This window comes from Neovison vison, chromosome 2 (genome assembly GCF_020171115.1).
Source record: "Neovison vison isolate M4711 chromosome 2, ASM_NN_V1, whole genome shotgun sequence".
Classification (NCBI taxonomy): domain Eukaryota; kingdom Metazoa; phylum Chordata; class Mammalia; order Carnivora; family Mustelidae; genus Neogale; species Neogale vison.
The window spans coordinates 233493941-233514428 of NC_058092.1; the positions used below are offsets into that span (position 1 = coordinate 233493941).

The window sequence follows — 20488 nt, forward strand, 5'->3', positions numbered from 1 at the left end:
TCCACTGGGGTGGGCTGAGCACCAGCCCTGAGCAGCTCCTGCCTGACCCGGCTGAAACGCACAGAGGAGGAAGTACTTGCCCCAAGATCATGGGGAAGGGAAGGCTCAGAGGACTGAGGTTCGACTGGCTCAGGGCCACAGGGACAAGATGGAAAACCAAGCAGGCTGCTGTGGGACACATTTTCACAGCAAAGCTGCCTATGAAGCCAGGCTTTGCTTCCTGTTTTTCTTTCTTTTTTAAAAAGATTTTATTTATGTATTTGACAGACAGAGATCACAAGTAGGCAGAGAAGCAGGCAGAGAGAGAGGAGGAAGCAGGCTCCCTGCTGACCAGAGAGCCCGATGCGGGGCTCGATCCCAGGACCCTGAGATCATGACCTGAGCAGAAGGCAGAGGCTTTAACCCACTGAGCCACCCAGGTGCCTCCAGGCTCTGCTTCTGACTATGGTAAAATGTGATTTCTGTTCTGGATCTCCCCAAAAGGTGGTCCTGGAGCAAGCAAGGAGGGAGGACGGGATGGAGGGATGTGGCCTGGGCGGGCGCTGGGCTTGGGAACAGCCGAGGACACCCATGTTCAAGGACAAGGTCAAAATTCACCTCCTAACCTTCCCAGCATGCCTTGGGCTCTGGACAGAGCCACAGAGCCCTGGCCCAGGCGTCATCTAGTCTGATGACAGACAGGTGATCCCAGCTCAGGAGATGGGCAGGCCTTCAAGTTCCTCTCTCCACAGCAACACTGGCCATTTGTCAATTACACACAGCCACCAAATCAAGAATCCTCATCTGGGGTTTCTCACAGCAGGGATGGACCCTTCCTTTTGGGGTGGGTCTGGATTTTGTGGCTCAAGAGATGAATCTCAGTAAGTGTCTTCCAACACGATCTTGTGGCACCAGAAGAAGAACCACACCTCCCCCTCTTTGCTACCTTCCAAGCTGGGACCTCTTCCGCAGCCCACCCAAGTCCCTCTTTCTGCTGGTTGGCCCTAGAGCCTCAGAACCACGGAGCCTAAAAGGATGCATTCACCTGTCAGAATACCAGAGAATGGTGAGCACGCTGCAAGCTCCTGGTCCCTATCCCTCAGGCCACTCTCAGTGCCCTAAGACCAAGCATACGATCATGGGCCAACATACGTCCTAGTCCCGGAAATGCCAGCCTCGGCTTTTGACCTCTGCCCTTGAAAGCATTAACATTGCGACTCCCCCAACACGTGATTTCCAAGACCATCTGGACAGGAAGCAACCTACTGGGGACCTCCGACACAGGTCCCAGAGGTGCAGGCTCGGAAGGAGGAAGTGCCTCCCCCAAGGCCCTGGGAGCGAGCTTTGACCAGCGCAGGAGCCAGAGGCTGACACGGTTGTTCAGAGTGCTGGGTGCCTCACAGCCAGTCACCACCCGCCTTGGACAGATCGGGGGGGCAGGTTGTGTGTGTTGGGGGAGACAACACAGTTCTGCCCCTTCTAAACTGTAACTGGGGAGACGACCAAGTCATCAGAACTCATCGACAGAGGATGGAGGAGAGAAAAGCGAGTATTCGCCGCCCAGAGCTTCCCCACACCAACTATTTTTCCTAGAAACTACTGAGTGTGAGGGTGTTTACCATTTACCATATGTCTGTTTCCTGGGGCTTTCAATTAGCCTGGGGGGGGGGCGTGTCCCACATCCTTTGGCAGGAGCTCTGGGCAACCTCCCCGAGCCTGGAACGGCGCCGCAGAGAGGCCCCTGAGAACCCTCCTCGCTCACCTTCTCCCAACCCTGCGCTGGGGCTCTGGTCTCACTCCGCTCCCTGACGGGGCCGGACAAGTCGGCCAAGTGCGAAACCGCTCTCACAAGTGGTGTGACCCATGCAAAACGGCAAACAACCCACACGGCACTCACAAGGTCACTGCTTCCCTAGGACGTGGGCTTTGCCCCCAGGAGAGCCACGTCCCAGAGAGGGAGGGAGCTGCTGGGGTTCGTGTGGTGCAAACACCAGCCGTCACCTCAAAGGCTCCAAGCCAGGCACACGGAGGCAGTTCTCCGCTACACAGCCTTTTCCCGAACAGTCCGACGTCGGAAACCATGCTCCTGTCTGACCGGAGCTCCCGGCCACCAGAACGTGGGGCTGTGTGATGCAGGCCTGGCCCTGGGCCTTCTCTGGGCATCCTGCGCCAGCCCTGGGGAGGGGCGAGAAGGGAGGAGCTGTCCCCCCAGGACTCCCGGAAAAGGCCCTACCTGCCCGTGGTGTGTGTTTCATGCGAGTACTTCTCAAGTTCTAAAAATGTGCCCATGGCAACAACAGAAGGGGATGTTTGAGAAAAATAAAATGAAATAAAGATGAGAAAAGAAGGGACAGTTGCCAGAAGAGTCTGGCAGAGGCAAGCTTTGCACGCCCACTTGCTGGCCTGTGTGCCGTCGGCGTGTGTCAGCAGCTCACGTGGGCTGACAGGGCGCTGCAGAACTCTCCTGCCCCAGCCGCTCCTCCCCGGAGCACTTACAGGGCCTTACGCCCAGCGGGGGGCTGTGGCAGTCTAGGGGATGCACGCGGGATGGATGGGGAGGGGGGCAGAATGGTCTGGAACACGGCAAGTCAGGGATGGGGATACAACGGGGGAGGGAAGCCCCTGGAGGGCTGGGCCCCCGACCAGGCTGAGGACACCCCATATTCCCTTTTGGTGCCTGGAGGGGCCTTTCTTTCCAAAGAACAGGAAGCAGCAAGGAAGGTGCTCAGGTGACCCACGAACGCAGAAAAGCCGTGAACAGCACAGCCCCTATGGGCTCGCCTCACCCCCTGGTCCTGCTGCGGCCACAGCTGGCTTGGAGCTCGGGCTGCCCCCACGTGCCGGCCGCCCCGGGGTTTCCTGCTCACCGTCACGGTTGCCAGCTCCTGCCCGACTCCTTCGGTGCCCCTGAGGAGCAGACACCATGCTTTCCTCCGGAAAGGGCCCTGGAAGAGCCCGGTGGACCCAGGGGTTATTCTTCTGACCATACTGCGCAGGCCCCGTGCCCATAAAAACAAAACAGTGCCCTGTTTCTTAGCTATGACAGCCACCAAGGCTTGGATGGGAGATGGAAGAAGCCCAAGGCTTTCAGCTAACTCCGTTTTTCATGTGGCCCTAAAACCAAAAAGGAAAGTGATTCTAAAGACCCTTTAACAGCCTTGCTATCCGGCAGGCCTGCGGCCAGGCACGTTGCCCCCTCAGGCCCTGGAGTGGCCAGGAAGCTGATTTTCCCAAGCACAACAGCTGGTGGGGTCTCCCCTCCCCGCTCTTCTCAATAACTTTTTTTTCTTAAAGCCTAATGACTTCTAAAGGGCTCCAGGCTCAAAGCCCAGTTCACGGGGAAACACTAGAACCCATCACAAAGTCATATTTATTCCATCAAATAAAGAGCACCTAATAGAGAAATCCCCAGTGGGGAAGTTGGTTAGGTTGAGAGGTCAGCTTTGAGCTGACTGTACGAGGAAGCACGGCCTGGCCCACGCTGTGCGTGGCCGGTGACAGTGGCCACCTCTCCAGGTACAGCCCCCTTCAACTGAGGAAAATCGCCACATCCCCTTGGCCTTGGCGATGCCCGCTGCGGCCGGCCAGGAAGAGGCAGGCAGCCTGGAGAGGGAATCAGAGGTTAGCTGCAGAACAGCAGCAGCCCCTGCCCCGCGCCCCCCTCCCCAGGCCCCAAACCTGCACATGGGAGCTTAGCAGTCGTGACCGGGTGAGGCCCACTGAAAATTTTAACTAACGTTTTATAAAAACTAGAAGACAATGCACAGGATGCGGTCACGAGTCCAGAGCCCTCGAACGGAGAGAGGCAGGCTGGGACACGATGGGAACACAAGAACCCCAGCGGCGCGTCTGGAGCCAGTGTGGGTTCTCTGGACAGTGGGAAGGACAGGAGCAAGGGGCAGACTGTGAATTAACTGATCTTCTTTCCCTCTTCACTAGGGTTGGTAGGAAGCCCGGAGAGACAGGCCCCTCCTTGTGCATAAGACCGCAGGGAAAGCTCTGCCTTCTGGCCGCCCACCCAGCTTCCTCTTCCCTTACATATGCCTGCTTGTCCCTCTACTCAACTCTGCCCTGTGTTAGAGCCATCTCCCAGAGCCAGGCTCAATCCTCTTAGGACAAAAGAACATTTACACTGCATTGAAGACGGAAGAATTCCTTCCTTGGGCAGGACGGTAGGAGGAAGGAGATCTGGCTCTGCCACAGAGCAGTGGGTCTGGCCAGGAGCAAAGCCTGGGCCAGTGCACGGTATGACATGCTCCTCACTTGGGTCTCTGGGGACGAGTGGAGCCCGTCACCCCGATGTCACGCTTGCGGAAATGAGCCTTGGAGCACCACAGGATTCCTCTGGAATCACCCTCTCTACTGTTCTTGTGGACACAGACCTCAGCTTCTGGCCTGGGCAGGTCTCCATGCCCCACTCAATACCACTGCTGAATCCCACGTGACCCCGAAGCCCTGTGCGTGGTGGCTCCTCATGACACAGTGGCCAGTCACACGTCTGAAATCAGACAGGCTGGTTTCAAGTCCCGGCCCTGCTGTGTGACCTGGGGAAGAGTTAACCCCTCTAAGCCTCAAGACAGCCATCTTTTTTTTTTTTAATTTAAGATTTTATTTATTTACTTGACAGACAGAGATCACAAGTAGGCAGAGAGGCAGGCAGAGCAGAGAGCCCGATGCGGGGCTCAATCCCAGGACCCTGAGACTATGACCTGAGCCGAAGGCAGAGGCTTTAACCCACTGAGCCACCCAGGCGCCCCAAGACTGCCATCTTAATAGGGAATTACTCAGAGCCTTCTCGGGAATTCACATGCTCCAGAACCATGACCATCACACTATTACTTACGGGACTGATTCAGACTTGGATTCTCTCAATGCTGGTAAAGCACCGCCCCATTCACCCCTACCCCCGACCCGCAGTCCTGTGGAAGCGACGTTCTCATATTGTCGGTGCCGGGAGGACAGGCTCCCCCCCAGCCCCCGCACCGGCCCCACCAGCTGTCTAGGTACCCGCACCTGGGACCCAGCAGTCAGAGTTCCCGTCGGGAACCTTCGATTCTTCCACAAACTCAGCCTCCCAGGATGCTTCCTCCCACAGCAACCTTGTTTAAACAACAAGTTGTTCCACTCACACTTGGCAAACCCTTCCTGGGATCAATTCTCAACTGCTCTCAGGAGAACATGTCCCCAGAGCCGCCCACCTTCTCAGTGGGGACGGGCGTTTACAGGTTTGATTTTATGCTCTCCTAACAATTTGCCAAAGAAGTTGTTCTATTCATACACTGCGTACCGCTATTTGGCTAAATTTAACTGCAGAGTACCTTCCTGTTCCTTGAGCAGTGGAGGGAGCAAGAAAAAGTGAACAGACTTGTTTTTTTCCTTTACACGAAAAGCAACTAAAAAGTTCTTTGTGCAAGCCAGCACCAAAATGGGGAAAACACCCAACAGCCGCAGTTTGATTACATTTAGGCTAACACGGGCTGATCAATTACAGACAACACGCATTATTTCTATTTCATAAATCTAAGAAACAAACAAACAAAAAAACCCCAAAACGCCTATGTACCAGCTAGGCTCCTATGAAACAGCTTTAGAATTCCTGCTTCAGGGGCGCCTGGGTGGCTCAGTGGGTTAAAGCCTCTGCCTTCAGCTCAGGTCGTGATCCCAGGGTCCTGGGATCGAGCCCCATATTGGACTCTCTGCTCAGCTGGGACCCTGCTTCCTCCTCTCTCTCTGCCTGCCTCTGCCTCTCTGTCTACTTGAGATCTCTGTCTGTCAAATAAATCTTAAAAAAAAAATTTTCTTGCTTCATATCTTAGGGACAAGAAATTAGCTCCAAATGTCTGAAAAGTCTTCTCTTTTAATATATATTGGTTTTCTTTTAAAAATGTCTATTTTCTTGGGATGATTCATTGCCGGATGCAATACATACAGTATGAGGTTCCAGCACCACCCGGCCTGGGCTCCCTCCCCTAGCTCGGCTCCCCTGAAAGCAAGAGCAAATGGGTCCCGAAACGACGGGACAGCCACATGCAGTAGAATGTGCTGGACCCCTACCTCACACCCATGTGCGAACTGGACTCAAAATGGTTCAAACACATGAATGTTAGAGTGAACATGGTCAAACTCTTAAGAAAGTAAACATAGGCATGTGTTTTTATGAACTTGGATTGGCAAGAGAAGAAAACAGGTACATAAACCGAGCTTCATCGAAATTAAATCAAAACCTGTCTTTCAAAGACAGTATCAAGAATGTGAAAAGACAGCCCTGAAATGGAAGACAGTACTTGCATAGCACGTTTCTTATACAAAAGCCAGTGAGGACTTCTTGTCTGTTCCTGGCTGCATGTGCCATGGAAGACCCAGGTCGAGTGAGCCCTGAGATCAAAGAAGCCAAACGTAAGCTGGAGAACCACAGCGTAGGGCAAAGGGCATGTAGGGGGGATCGGAATGGCTAAGGAATACACGGAAAGATGTTCAGTATCACTACTCATCAGGGAAATGCAATCAACACCTCCATGAGATACCAACTCACACCTGTAAGAATGGCATCATCAAGAAGACAAGAGACAATAGGTGCTGGGGCGCCTGGGTGGCTCCGTGGGTTGAGCCTCTGCCTTCTCCCAGGTCATGATCTTGGGGTCCTGGATCGAGCCCCGCTCGGGGGGTCTCTGCTCAGCAGGGAGCCTGCTTCTCCCTCTCTCTCTGCCTACTTGTGATTTCTGTCAAATAAATAAATAAAATCTTTAAAAAAAATGAGACAATAGGTGCTGGTGAGCATCTGGTAAAAAGAAAATCAGAGGGGAACCTGGGTGGCTCAGTCGTTAAACATCTGCCTTCAGGTCAGGTCATGATCCAGGGGTCCTGGGATGGAGACCTGTATTGGGCTCCCTGCTCAAGTGGGAAGCCTGCTTCTCCCTCTCCAACTCCCCCTGCGTGTGCTCCCTCTCTTGCTGTGTCTCTATCAAATAAATAAATAAAATCTTTAAAAAAAAAAATAAAAGGAAATCAGTCACTGTTCATGGGAATGTCAGTTGGTCCAACCACCGTGGAAAACAGTATGGATGTTCTTCAAAAAAACTAAAAGAAGATCTATCATACAATCCAGCCATTCCACTTCTGGGTATATATGCAAAGGAAATGAACACAGGATCTCAACAGATCTACACACCCTTGTGGTTATCAAAGCATTCCTCCCAACAGCCACGATCCGGGAACAACCCCAACACCCATCAACAGATGAATGGCTAAAGAAGCGAAGACGCAGACGTACAAGTATTACTCAGCCATGAGGAAGGCAGACAGTCTCCCATTTGCAACAACACGGGGGGGGGGGTGGCGTGGACACATCACGCTATGCCGGAGAGGTCGGACAGAGAAAGACAGGTCCGTACAATGTCACCTGTACGTAGAATCTAAAAAGGGTGAATCTGTAAAAACTAGAGTGAACTGGCTGATACCAAAGAACGGTGGGGGAGCCACGCCCAAGAGGGACAGTGTTTCAGGACACCAGCGGGGACACGTGTCATCCAGAGACCCGATGCGCAGGGCAATGAACACAGATGATGTCAGATGATAGTTACGTAACACAACGGATGCTGCCTCGTCCGCAATCGTGTTGCCCTACACAAATCGATCAAAACAGCATGGTGTACACCTTCAACACCGCCACGTGTTAAATGTGACGCAGTTAAAGAACAAAGGTCAGGTGAGAAAGTACCACGGTAAAGGCTCAGTCAGCGTCCCCTTTTCTTGGGCAGATGATCCTACCAATACTCACCCACACTGTGCATTCAGCTCAGTCCCCTGTGCCCCAACTCTGGAAATCCTCCAGAAAAATTTGGCCCACGCTGTGGGGTGGTTGGGACTGCCACCTCTTTTAAAGATTTTGGAGAGGCAGGCATCCCTGGGGGAAGAGATAGAAAAACACAAACTATTCTCTGGAAGCCAAAGCCAAGCCTGCCAGGTCCCTCCGCGAAGGTGGGGCCCCGTGAGTGCGGGCGAGGCCCCACTCTTTCTCCAACAGGAACACAGAACGCCCATCTAGAGAGAGAGGGCACGACCTGTCCCCGGGCAACTTCCAGCCTGCTCAGGCCACACGAAACAGGATCTGGCGACAGGAGCTCAGGCAGACGTGGCCAGTCCCGGGGTCGACGAGGTTGCACCCCCTCCCCGTGAGAACACGGGGCAGCTCCTTCAGACTAACTCCGACGAAAGCACAGCCAGGACTGGCTGCAGTAACCACCTTCTGTGTCCTGCACTCCAGGGAGAAACCCCGTGGTGACCCCATAGCCCTCCAAGAAGGCCGAGGGAGCCCACCATAGGGGTACGGGCTTCCTGCCCCGCGAGGCAGAGGAGTGGAGTTGGTCAAACCCAAGTTCCCAGGCCACACTCCTTGAACGATCACTGACACCCCCCCCCACCACCGTGGAGGGGGTCTGAGCCATCACTGTGCGGGCTGGAGGGCACACTGCACAGAAGGTGACAAAAATTCCCAAACACCCGGTTTTGTGAAAGGCCCACTAATCTTGCAGAGGACCCAGGCCTGGTGGCATGGCCCTCACATCCTAGAACCTAGAACAGCCAGTGGCAGGTTCTTCTCCAGGCTGCCCGACCACAGTCCACTCGGACGTGGTCCTCCACAGACAGAAGCACCAGGTCACAGCTGGAAGGTCAGAGGAGGCTCCTGAGAAACCCGGAGCTGGGGGACAGGCCTGGCCTCGGAGCTCTGCAGCGCCCCTCAGCCCAGAGCCCTGCGTCCAGCCTCCTAAGTGACCAAGAAACTATGACGACGAGCAAAGCACCATTCCCTAAGCAGGCCCAGGCTCCAGCCAAGGCCACGCAGGTCTAATGATCTCAACATTCAAGTTACTTCCTACGCAGGCTGCGTCCCCCCCATGCCCACAAGGCAGGTTCAGTTCCCACCTTCCTTTGACAGACATGGGAGTAGAAAGAGAGAACCCAATATGGTCACCAAGACACACACCCCGTGTTCAACTACCTTCTGTTCCGGGGCTAAAGTCCTGTTCCCCGGCATGCATGGTTTTTCTAGGAACCCAGCAGAACCGAGAAACGCAGACTCTGTCCAGTGAAAAGTTACTAGAACAAGGGGTGATATCAAGTTCCGGCTCCGAGTTTAGTCCGGTGAGGAGAAAATGACCAGGGTCCAAATTCTCCCAGACACGGACAGGTAGGAGATGACCATTCCCACTCCGGGAAAACAGGGTCAACAGTGAAGGGCAGGGGTGACAGGTGAGTCCAGTGACCTCCAACAGAGGGTGGGGTTCATGGGGGCCTTGGCGGGGGGATGGCTGCATCTGGGGTCTTGAATGCTGAGACCAGGAGCAGATGAACGCTGGGGGGCCACCGTGCAAGGGAGAAACAGGAACCGAGGAGTCCCACTTGATTGTGCACAGGGGCTGCCCTGAGAGATGGATGGAGTGCGAAAGCAAGACGAAAGCAAGCTGGCCCGTTCATGTCAATGGGCACAGGATACGTTTCCCGTGTTTTCCTTGCTGGGAAAGGAAGGGCCGTCAGCAGCTCTGAAGCGCTCGGCTACCCGCAAGGCTTGAGGAAGGGCACTGTAGGGAAGAGGGAGGAGTTCGGCTAAGCAGCCTCAGATGAGCCCCCTTCCTGCTCCCTGAGGCTGGAGTTCCTTGGCCACAAAGGTGCAAATCCCTCTGCCAGAAAAAAAGCCCCAGAGATGCCCCAGGAGGTTACCGAGCAGAGCCGGACATTCCGGCGGTGACTCTCGTGTGCAGGTCTTGGCTCCCTCATGCTGCAGGGGCCGTGTCCTCGCCCTGGGACTGCCCACGATGCCTGCAGTCTGATGGCTGCTCTGGGGTTTGTGCTCAGCCCTGCCTTTCCCTCCGGAAGTCCGCAGACCACCCCAGGCTCCTGGAAGGCCTGTGCGTGTGCCTTGTTTCAGAAGGCAGCGCCCCACATCCGAGGACGATACCCCAGGCGGCACAGCATCCCAAGACCAGACTCGGTGTTACACCCTATGGGTGTCACACAGCTGACCTGGGGCCCACACACACCTGAAGAATCCATTAGCCAGAGCCAAGCTCCCAGGCGGCCTTACTCAAGTCTGCGCTCCATGTCCAGGGGCCTAGGCGTTGCCCTATTTGCCCTACACGTCTCTTCGGTCAGACTGAGATCTTGCCAAAGTAAGGCTCTTTGGCAGAAGGGGCTGATCTCATCACCCCGATTCCCTGCAGTGCCAGCTCGGGGGCACGGTCCCCAGATCCTCATCCCACCCCTCCCAGGCTGGCACTACCTATATATAGGTAGGGGATGGGTGTGACCCGCTGGCTCTGGGGGCCTCTGGGGCCTCGTGGTGGCCGCCCTCCCGCCTCACGGATTGAGAGTCCTCGCTCTCCAGCCCCGCGCCTTGCCCCTCCGTCCTACCAGCACCCACCGTCACGTGCAGAGGGTCCCTCCAAGAAAGTCAAGGACAGGGAAGGAATCCCCAAGTGTGCACGCACCCAACCCTCTACTCGGATTCTGAAACTCGAGTTTTCTCCCACGGCCTTCCCACCCAGGAGGCCAGGGGCCCACACCGCGTGTCAGCACTGCATCAAACACACACGTGACCAGCTCTGGCGACCTGGAACACGGTGGCGACCACCCGTCTCCCCATGGCCCTGGCACCAACAGACCTTGGATGTGCCCTTGGGCAGCAGCCCTGGCACGAGATGGGGGTCACAACACTTAACAAACCCAACCGCACGCGGTCAAATGCCTGGAAGGAGACAAACTCCCAGGCAGTGAGGGCCACGCCGCGTTGCTCGTTTGAGTCTGTGAGCGCTGGCCGTGCTCTCGGAGAGCCCTCGTGGGCGGCGTGCCCTGCGGTCTCTGGGGGAGACAGAAACCGACTGTGGCCGCAGCGCCGCTGCTGGCAGGATGTGCCCCGCTGCACGGTCGCAGATAGGGCTGCGTGACGCCTTGTGATGTGGGGGAGGGGATGATGCTGGGCGGGAGCCACAGCTGGGGGTCTGCAGCTTGGGCCACTGTCAACCCGGTCAGCGTGTACGTGACAGCAGACCCACCAGATGCCAAGGCTCGTCCGGGTCTGACGCGCACTAATCCCCCATCACATGGGGCTGACGGGCTGCAAGAGCGGCCCCGGAGTGCCTGCTCCACGGACTAGCAAAGAGCCCATGACCCCATCCCCAAAGCCAACCACGGTGATCAGGTAGTTCAGAGACCGAAGAAAGCAAGGAGGTGTTAGAACACCCAGAGCACGTCGAAGTCCAACCAGGCACTTAGAACCAAGCACACAACCCACTGGGAACCTACAGACTGCCTCCCCTGAGACAGCGAAGAGAGTCGTCTTCCTGAGCATTCCCTGTCTCTCCGGATCAGAGGGAAACCTTCTGGGTTAGGAGAAGACCAAAATGAACATTTACTCGTGCTGGCTGTGCAGTCAATGGCCACAGCGGCCAAAGCTGGATCTGAGGACGGCCACCCCCGGCTCAGCCTGGCCGCACAGGCTAGCTGGGGCCGCCCCATGGGAATGCTGGGTTCCCAGACTTTAGGGCTGGCGTGTTTCCCTTAAGTGTACATGCTGCCCTCTCAGGGGCAAAGCGACCACTGGGGCTTGGCAGTAGGAACCAAGAGATCCGAATCTGGCCGTGGACACTGCGAAGGCTGCCCCCCAACAATGCCAGTTCTGCCCAGGAGAAGCCCATTTCCTGCCCCCGGGGCCCCGACACACCATGTTCAGGGGAGGGTCGTAAAGACACACTGAATGTAGCAGAAGGATCTAGGAGGAGAACGACCGCTCCGGGACAGATCATCTGACAGAGAAATTTATTTGCTGGCAGACTTCCGACTGCAGGCTTCCTTGCCACTGGCTGGCTGCCACAGAAATGAAACAAAAAATCAATATCCTTTGGTCTGCAAAACAGTGTGTTAACGATCCTACTCCAAACAACTTAAATAATATCCCCCGACCCCTCGCCCAAATAACGGGGAATGTTTCTGTTAGAAGGCAGCACAAGATAAACAGAAGAAAGAAGAAAATAAGGCAATTTTACAGGTCCTCCTTCAGCAAAACCTTTCCAGGACTTCAATGAGGAGATAATCTTTCTGTGATTATGACCAAACCCTCCCGTTGCTTAGCAACACATAATTAAGGAATATGTTTTCAGATCCGCTTTGCAAGCCCGGCCATTATCAGATGAAATTACTGCAGCAACAAATGTCATCGCCATGCAAATTAGTTGGTTGCAAAGAAGGAATGTTTGCGAGGGAGAAGGTGCATACGTTCTCCGCCAGCCCATCTGAATTTCCCCTGCCACACGTTGATTAGAGGGAGAGGGGGAAGAAAAAAGTCAAATACATTCTATCATCAAACTTAAAAGCCACATGAGCCGTTTCAGCCTCCTTCTAGCCACGAGGTCACTGCCCTCCAGCCCCCAAAGTGACACGAGAGCCAATCCAGCCCCTCAGGTTTTCAGGATCAGGCTCCCACAGCTGATGGGGGGCATTTTCAAACAGGTACGTCTTATTTTTCACACGAGTCCCTCCACCTGAGAACTCGAGTTATTCAGAAAAAAATTTCATTTGAATGGGATTCAGTTTTCTAAAAAGGGGTGGCAAGAAGGAAGAAAGCGGGGGGAAGAAAAACCTGACGTAGAGCATGAATTATCAGTAAAGATTCTACGGTGAAAACACAAGGTGAAGTGTTGTTCAGAGAACGTCCACCGGGAATTTCACCCACAAAACCCAAGGAAACACATCTAATAAATTACACGTGTCTCCTGTCTTTGAAGAGAACCACCGAGGACAGCGCTTTCCGTCTTCAACTTGAAAATGTATCGTTCCCTACAAGTAAACAGAATCCCCAACTGCGTTTTCCAAAACGAGACGACAGCTGTCTTTGAAACAGGGTGTTCTAAGGGATGTCGTCATCTTGCTTTGTGTAACACACAGGCCAGGAAGCACACCCGGTTTGAACTCTCCGGTGCTTCCGACCTCGGATCCTGCGCACAGAACCTTCCCAGGGGCGTCTCCACGCCACGGTACACTCCTCACGGCAAGTGAGGGTCACCCAATTTGTGGGAGGCCCTGCACAGATACCCCCACCTTCCCCAGAGCCACCGAAGGTGTGAGATGGAGAGAAGGCCACCCCCGTGAGCCCACAGCTTCGTTCTGTTCTGAGTGAGTTCTGGGTTTTTCCCAGAAACACACTTGTGTCACATCAGCACAGACAGCGTCACTTAAGGACCTGGGGCCGAACCCAAGAACGGGAAGGCCGTGCCGCTGTCCCTGTGGGTCAGCCTGAACCGTAAACCCGTCTCACTCCAGCGTACCGGTCCCCCTCGGCTAGCTGGCCGCATGGGAGCAGATGCGTGCACCTGGGTGTAGGGTCTGGTCTCCCCAGGCGTGGCGGGAGAGCAACAAAAACGGGAGGATCCACAGTCCCGTGCTCACATCTCCGCCCGCACCACCCCTCACCACCGTCCCCGACGAGGAAGGGCAGGGAGGGTTCATTACTTGGCTCCGGAGCAAGCATGGTGGACACGATGATGGGGGCCCCCGTCCGCCGGGCCACCTTCTGGTAGGGCGGCTGAGGCGTGTGGAGGCTCTGGCTGGCTGGCGGCAGTGGGGACAGCTCCACAGGGACACTGGGCTTCCGCAGGAGCTGGGGGCTGCCGTGGGGGCTGGGCAGGGGAGACGCGGCCACGCTGCGCTCCCGCTTCAGCAGCTCCATGGGCACCGTGTACACTGTGGAGTACGCGGTTCTGGGGCCCGGGTGGAGGGGGGCAGCGGGGCCCGGGTGAGTTAAGGCCACCCCAGCCTGCGGGGGGTATGTGGGGCCCAGCCGGGCCGTCAGGGCGCAGGGGGTGGGAGAGCTGTACCCAGAGCTGGAGGGGAAGTGGGGGGCCTGGGTGCCCACTCCAGGGGCAGAGTAGGCAGCTGCCGCCTCCAGGAGGTGCTGGGATGGTGCGCTGGAGGGGCGGCGAGCCAGGTCCCCCGCCTGCAGGGGCCCCGCAGGCTGGGGCTGCAAGGCCGAGGTGCCCAGCGTAGACAGGTCACCGTGGAGCTCGCCGCGATGGCTGAAGCTGCTGGAGCGCACCCGGGGGGAAGGCGCCCCCCGGCCCTGCCGGCGCAGCTGCATCTCGGTCCTGCAGGTGCCGGCCAGGCGGCTCAGCACGCGGGCCTGGCCCAGGTTGGGTGCGACGCACTTGATGTCTGCGTCCTCCATGGTGGCCAGGACGGCCGGTGAGTCGAAGCCCTGCTGCAGCAGAGCCACCAGCGTGGCCTCCGCCACCCCCTCTGCCCGCAGGAACGCCAGGAACTCGGGCAGCGCACTCCTCCTGCCCCCGACCCCCTGGAAGGAGGACGGGTCCATCTCATAGTTCTCATCGGCCATCCTGGAGGGGATCCCACCTCGGGCAGGCCCGTAGCCACGGTGCAGTGCTCCTGGGGCCACCCCCGTGCTGCCGTCAGAGGCGCTGGCTGCGGTGGGGTCCACAACCAGGCAGGTAGGGGCCGCCTGCCTGGCGGGGACAGAATCCACAGGCCTCTCACCGGTGTCATTGTAGAGCTGGCTGGCAAGGTGGGCGGGGACCTCCGGGGCGTATCTGCCGTCGGCCAGCTCCCCCCCACACCGCGTGGGAGACGGGGCCCGGCTCTGCGTCCGCTGCCCTTGGGCCACCCCTTTGCCCGCGGGGTCCTGGTACAGGTGGCCGGCCTCCTGCAGGGCAGGGACCCGGCCCTGCACCGGATCCCATGACATCCTGCTGCCCGTCACGCCGTAACCGGGCAGCGACCGGCTGAGTCCCGGGTCACGGGGGTGGCGAGCCTCCCTGGGTGCCCGAGAGGCTCCCGCTGTGTCGCCGTAGTGATCCCGCGGCAGCAGGCCACCTCGCCCAGACATCACCGCCTGTCTGCTGTCATAAAAGGTGAAGTCGGTGACCGGGCTCTTCCCTCCAGCAACAGAGTTGAAGAAGGCCTCCCGGTAGACGTAGGGCTCGGCGGCGCCCCGTGGCTCGTACCAGGGTCCTGCAGCCGCGCCGTCCACCACGGAATTGCTCCTCGCCGGGGCCTCGGCCACCTCCCAGGGGCCCTCGTACCACCCGGCGGCATCCCAGCTCTGGGAGCGGCCGATGTGGACCTGGCGGCTGGGGACCGGCATCGGGAAGGAGGGACGGAGGCCGAGGCAGGGCAGGACGCGGGTCTCTGTTAATCTTCGGTTACACGCATCCCAACAGGCCCGCTGCCTTCTAGCCCTTCCCAGACGGCCAGGAAAGACCAACTGGGGGTTTTCTATTTCAAAGTACGGCCTGAATTATTAATCCTCCGAAACATTAGTAGACAAAACACAACACTCACGGTAACTTCGCCTCACTCCCCAGCGGCAGCTCCAGTCCCAGAAAGGAGGCTGCGCCAGGCTTGCCGGCCCCCCTCCCTTCCAGGGGGTGAGCTCACATGGACCTCAGCTCTCTCAGCATGGGGATTAGGAGCTAAATAAAACCCCTAAAGCTTTTGTTCCATGTGACATCTCGTTAGATGGAGGAACACGGCAGAGGGCTCCAGCCAGGCCTGCCAACCTGCAACTGCCAATTACTTTCACACGGAAGCAAGCTCTGGCTTATCTCCGTGGTCCTCACCGGGGTACTTCTGGGATGAGCACTGCCTCCCCCTCCTCGCGATGCCTCCCTCACCCCGGCCGCGATCACCTAAAAGTGACAGAAGGAAAACAGGAAAAGACCGCTTTAATGCTGATTCAATCTTAATCCACCCTGATGAAATGTTAATCCACTGCACACGGCTAGGAACAAATTAAATGTGAACAGGCAGGCGGGATAAAAAAGGGGGGGTGCGCAGTCTCACACACAATTCTAGAACACGAGGTGCCCTGAGAAATGGGCCAGGTCTGCCGCTGGATGCTCCGGGCGACGTCGAAATCTGGCTCCGAGGACTCTGGTTACCGGTCAAATGAGTTACATCACTCAAGTCCAAATGCATTTTTTACTTTATTATCGGAAAACACAGATCCCTTCATACTGCCAGGGATAAACAAACCAAAGCACACCTCTGTGGGTCATCTAGAATTCACCATTTTAAGACTGCCACCACAGGTCAGCGACTAAGCCCCCACATTATGAAGGAGAACCGAAGCAGCGGCAACGGAGGCGGGCCTGCCTCTACGTCTGTCTGCGGGGAAGCAGCATGCCGGCGGGCTGGCCGACTTAGATTCTGCAGGCGATTTTCCAGTATGCCCACGGACTAAGATTTCTGCAGCCCTCACTGGGGACTCTGGGTGCAGGAACACGAGCAACACCAGTTTTTTAATCGAGATAAAGGACCTCCCCACCAGGAGCATTATGACATTTCCTAATAATGAACACCGAAGGGTCCGAGAAGCAGCACCGTGGACAAAGTCGCAGGGTCTGCTCCTCTGACCGAGGGGAGCCCCGAGGCACGAACTCACACCAGAACCAAAGCTCGCGACTGTGGGATCCAGTGAGAACATCTGAAACCGAGATCATGAGCCTCCCTGCAGCCGTGACACCCACGAATGGTGTCTTCACCCACATCTCTCAGCGCTGGATTCAATTAGAATCTTAAACTTAAAAATCCAGTTGTTAAAAGAAAAATTGCTTTTTGAACGAGTACCGAGATTTTACTGTGGGAGAGGAAAGTAGGTCCAAGTCCGTTTCCAGGAGCTGGAGGTACACGGTACTGCAAGACAGTTTCAGGGGCGCAGTGCCCCACCCCTCCCACCTCCCTGTGTCCCGAGGCACACACGAACTCAACTCTGGGACAAGCTCTGGGTCTACCCACTGACTGCTGGCGAACTGGTGGGGAAGCAGCCCAGGACCCCAGGCTGTTACCTGAACACTGCCGCCCCCATTTCTGACCCCAAAATACCAACAAAGCCTCAAATTATCTGGAAAAATTCCCTGGCAGGTGGAGAAGAGACCTAAATCCTCCTCCAATCCCCTCCACCTCCTGGCATGCATGGGAAGGAAAAAAAAAAATTAACAAGCCGCAGCGCCAACGCTGGGTTTCTGTGTATAAAAGGCAGCTGCTGGCGCCACTTTCCGTGATTCCGCTGTTGGCACAGTCGGCACCAGGGGATGAAAGGCCTGGCTGGGCAGGGGCCTGAGGAAACAGGCCCGGCCACACCAAGATGGCATCTACGCGTCTCACCAGCAGTCGGAAGACGTGTTCCCTTAGAAGATCCACCAGAAAGGACAGGCGCACATTACAGAGCCCGAACCAAATGGAAACGGCGCTATCTGGTTACGGCAGATCATCTCCGGGCTCGGCTGGGCCAGCCCACCTCGTGCGTGCTGTCCCCTCCCCTGGGCACAGCTTGGAGCCTCCTTCCCTCTGGAAAGGGCAGGCCAGGGAGGATGGGGCACCGCACCGGGGAGCCTTCTCACTAGGAGGGACAGGCTGGTGCGGACACAGCCTGTGGGTTGGGTGAGACACAGCTCAGAGTGTGTCGCACCCTCTCTCTGTGTCTCAGAGAAGACACTAAAAACCAGATATGCTCGAGATGCCGCTGCCCACCTCTACCTCCTCACCTCTTCCCCTTCCGGTCCTGGGGTTTTGGGCCAAAAGGGGCCTGTTAGGCCTCTCAGGGAGGACCACACCCCACTGTCACCTTTTCCTCCCCGACTGGCTGGGCGGATGGACAACCGTAGTCCTTATCCTGCAGAGGTGACCAGAAAGGAGGCATCTTTGGTATCCTGTCTTTCTTACAGTTTCCTTATCAGAGGATGTCCACACCTGCCAATGTCTGTACCAGGCAGGCGCCATTCTAGGTGCTCTGCCCATAAGCGACTCTATACAGGCCCACAGGGTGTGGGACACAGGTCCAACTCCAACTTCAACCAAAGCTAACGCTCTGCATTCCAGAATCCCCTGCACTGACCCTGGGTAGGCTCTGCCCCGCTGCTGGAAAAGGAAACCTGTTTAACACAGTAATCCTATTACTTGCTTAAGAGTTTCCCAAACTCTCAAGTATTGACGAGGTCACCTATAAAATTAACTGCTTGAGTATCAGAAAGTACTCCTGAACTTGGACTCTGCCGGCCCTAAGTGGGGCACATGGGGCTGCTGCTGGAGCTGGGGACCCCTGCCGAGAGCTGATGAGAGAAACTTTCGGAAGCCTCGGGTTGGGTTAAGCCCATCCACCCATTTCCTTTTCTCCCCATCTTAGAATAAAGAACACATAAAACGAGATGGGATCGGGAGGGAGACAAACCGTAAGAGACTCTTAATCTCACGAAACAAACTGAGGGTTGCGGGGGGAGGGGGGTAGGGAGAGGGTGGGTGGGTGACGGACGTTAGGGAGGGCATGTGCTACGGTGAGTGCTGGGAACTGTGTAAACCTGGTGATTCACAGACCTGTACCCCTGCGACTAATAAGACATTATATGCTAAAAAAAAAAAAAAGGGAAAAATTTTAAAAAATTTAAAAATAAATTATAAAAGGAAAAGAAAAAAAAAAACCCATAACATCGTGTGGGCTCTAGGGCTCAGGGGCCCCATTTGTGATGTAGGCGTATCTCTTCAGAGGCAGGCGAGGGACCCCGAGAGCTACCTGGGCGGGACCTCTGCAGGGGGAGGTGGCTCGGGAGCCCCGCCTGGCTTACGCACATCACGTTCACGGTTCAAGTTCTCCAACGGAAGCAGGACTGTCTAGAACGTGGACCCAGCAGCTCCTAAGAAACCATGAATGAGTTTTTGAGAAGGAGTGGAAGGGGTCATGCCAGAGGGGGGCAGCCGGTGCGGGGAGAAGCTGCAAGGTGGGCGCCACCCCCCACGCCAGAATGGGGCGGCCCGGGTCTCCCTTCCGTCACCCAGCACATCGTGCTCGGAAGCCACCCAGACTCACGCAGCCCCAGCTCCACAAGCTGCCAAATATTATGACAGATGTTTCCCGTGTGAGGTAAAAACACCTGGAACTGGACTCCCACTTTCCTAAATCTCCGGCAGCTCTGTTTTTTAAAGCACACTGCCGTCTTTTGGAGGGAGCCGCTTTTCTGAAAATCTCATGTTGACTAAATAAAGCAAGATGGGACCAATTTCTGAAAGAGCAATGAGCCTCACAGACTTAACTCTTTAATCCTGCAAAGAGTTTCACTACAGAAAAAGGCATCGAGTAAAAAAGCCATCTTCTGGAAACTGCCAGAGACGCAAGCTACATTCTCTTGCCAATAAAACGAACCCAAGCGAAAGCTGCCGGAACAGAGTAACCCGATGGCAAGCCCGGGACTCCAGGTGGCACCCTCCTCGAGGCCCTGCTTCACGGCCCTGTGCGGAAGGCAGACCAGAAAACACTGAGAGAGGATCTAGAAGGTTCCAGAAAAAGAGGGAAGAAAACCAAGGAGGGGACAACCAGCCCGCCCGCCCGCCCGCCCTTCCACGGAGCAGTGCTTGGACAAACACCAACAAGCATTTCACGCTCTAACCACTCTGGTGACCTAGGAAACTGCTCGAAAAGCACGAGAGACAGAACGCCTCACACTCTCTCATAAGCGGTTTCTTAAGTATCAAGGACGGGGTGGAGGCGGGCAGTCTGAAGTCTGGACTTCAGAAGGGCACTGGGTCTGCCTGCCTGTCCCTTGACAGCTGTGCCGTTTCCCTGCCCGCCTGGTGGCCACCAACGCTGGTTCCTTCTGGGGAGGCGGCCAGGCCCAGCTCTGCGGTGCTTCTGGCCGGCCTTCCAGCTCTTGGTCTTCTGGCCCTCAAGGCCACAAGACCATGGAGGCTCCGCCAGCGAAGGTGGACACGAGAGCCTCTGAGATGCTTCCCTGTGCTGGCTGGATCCCTGGACGGAGCCTCAGCAGCGCCCGCACCTCTGCCTTCCACAGGCGACATCTCCTGGGGGACACAGCAGAGGTTAGTGGGTTACGCGCTCTTTTCTGGCAGAACCAGCGCCAAAAATAGGCCTAGGACATCCTGCTTCCTACTTTTCAATGTGTACAGGCCGTGTTGGTTGGTTGTTTCTGTCGAGTGTTTTAGAATTTATGTTTGGAAACAGCTTCCTGCCTTTAAAGTTTTCTGCCCTTCTGCTCCCCCCGTGCCCCCATCAAAAGAGCTCACTTGGCTCATCACAATCAGAGGGGGTGGGGGACCCAAGTGCACCGGTCAAACAGCGGACAGGACATCGTAGCGGTGTTTTAAGACAGCCTGCAACTACATTTTCACAAATGCCAGGAGAAAATCAGAACGTCCGGACACCATTTCACCGGAAGGAAGGACAGCAACGACTATCCTGGGAAGCAGAACGCGTGTTCCCCATCTCTCAGCAGAAAGACGGAAGCTGTAGGGGCGCCTGCGTGGCTCAGTGGGTTAAAGCCTCTGCCTTAAAGCCTCTGCTCAGGTCATGATCCCAGGGTCTTGGGATCAAACCCCGCATCAGGCTCTCTGCTCAGCAGGGAGCCTGCTTTCCCATCTCTCTGTGCCTGCTGCTCTGCCTACTTGAGATCTGTCAAATAAATAAATGAGATCTTAAAAAGAAAAATAAAAAAGGAAGACA

At 56.2% G+C, this 20488-nt stretch overlaps 1 protein-coding gene across 4 annotated transcripts in view; it reads right to left on the reverse strand.

Annotated features, from left to right (window-relative positions):
* CTBP2 (C-terminal binding protein 2) overlaps window positions 1–20488 on the reverse strand; it is a 153782-nt gene that overhangs the window by 20758 nt on the left and 112536 nt on the right. Inside the window, exon 1 of one of the 4 annotated variants that reach the window (XM_044240705.1) lies at window positions 13480–15139. The exons of the other annotated variants lie outside the window; for them this stretch is intronic. Coding sequence (XP_044096640.1) covers window positions 13480–15124 — 1645 coding nt within the window. The 5' untranslated portion in view covers window positions 15125–15139. Of the gene's footprint in view, window positions 1–13479; window positions 15140–20488 lie in introns of those variants that run through there. 4 annotated transcript variants of the gene reach the window in all.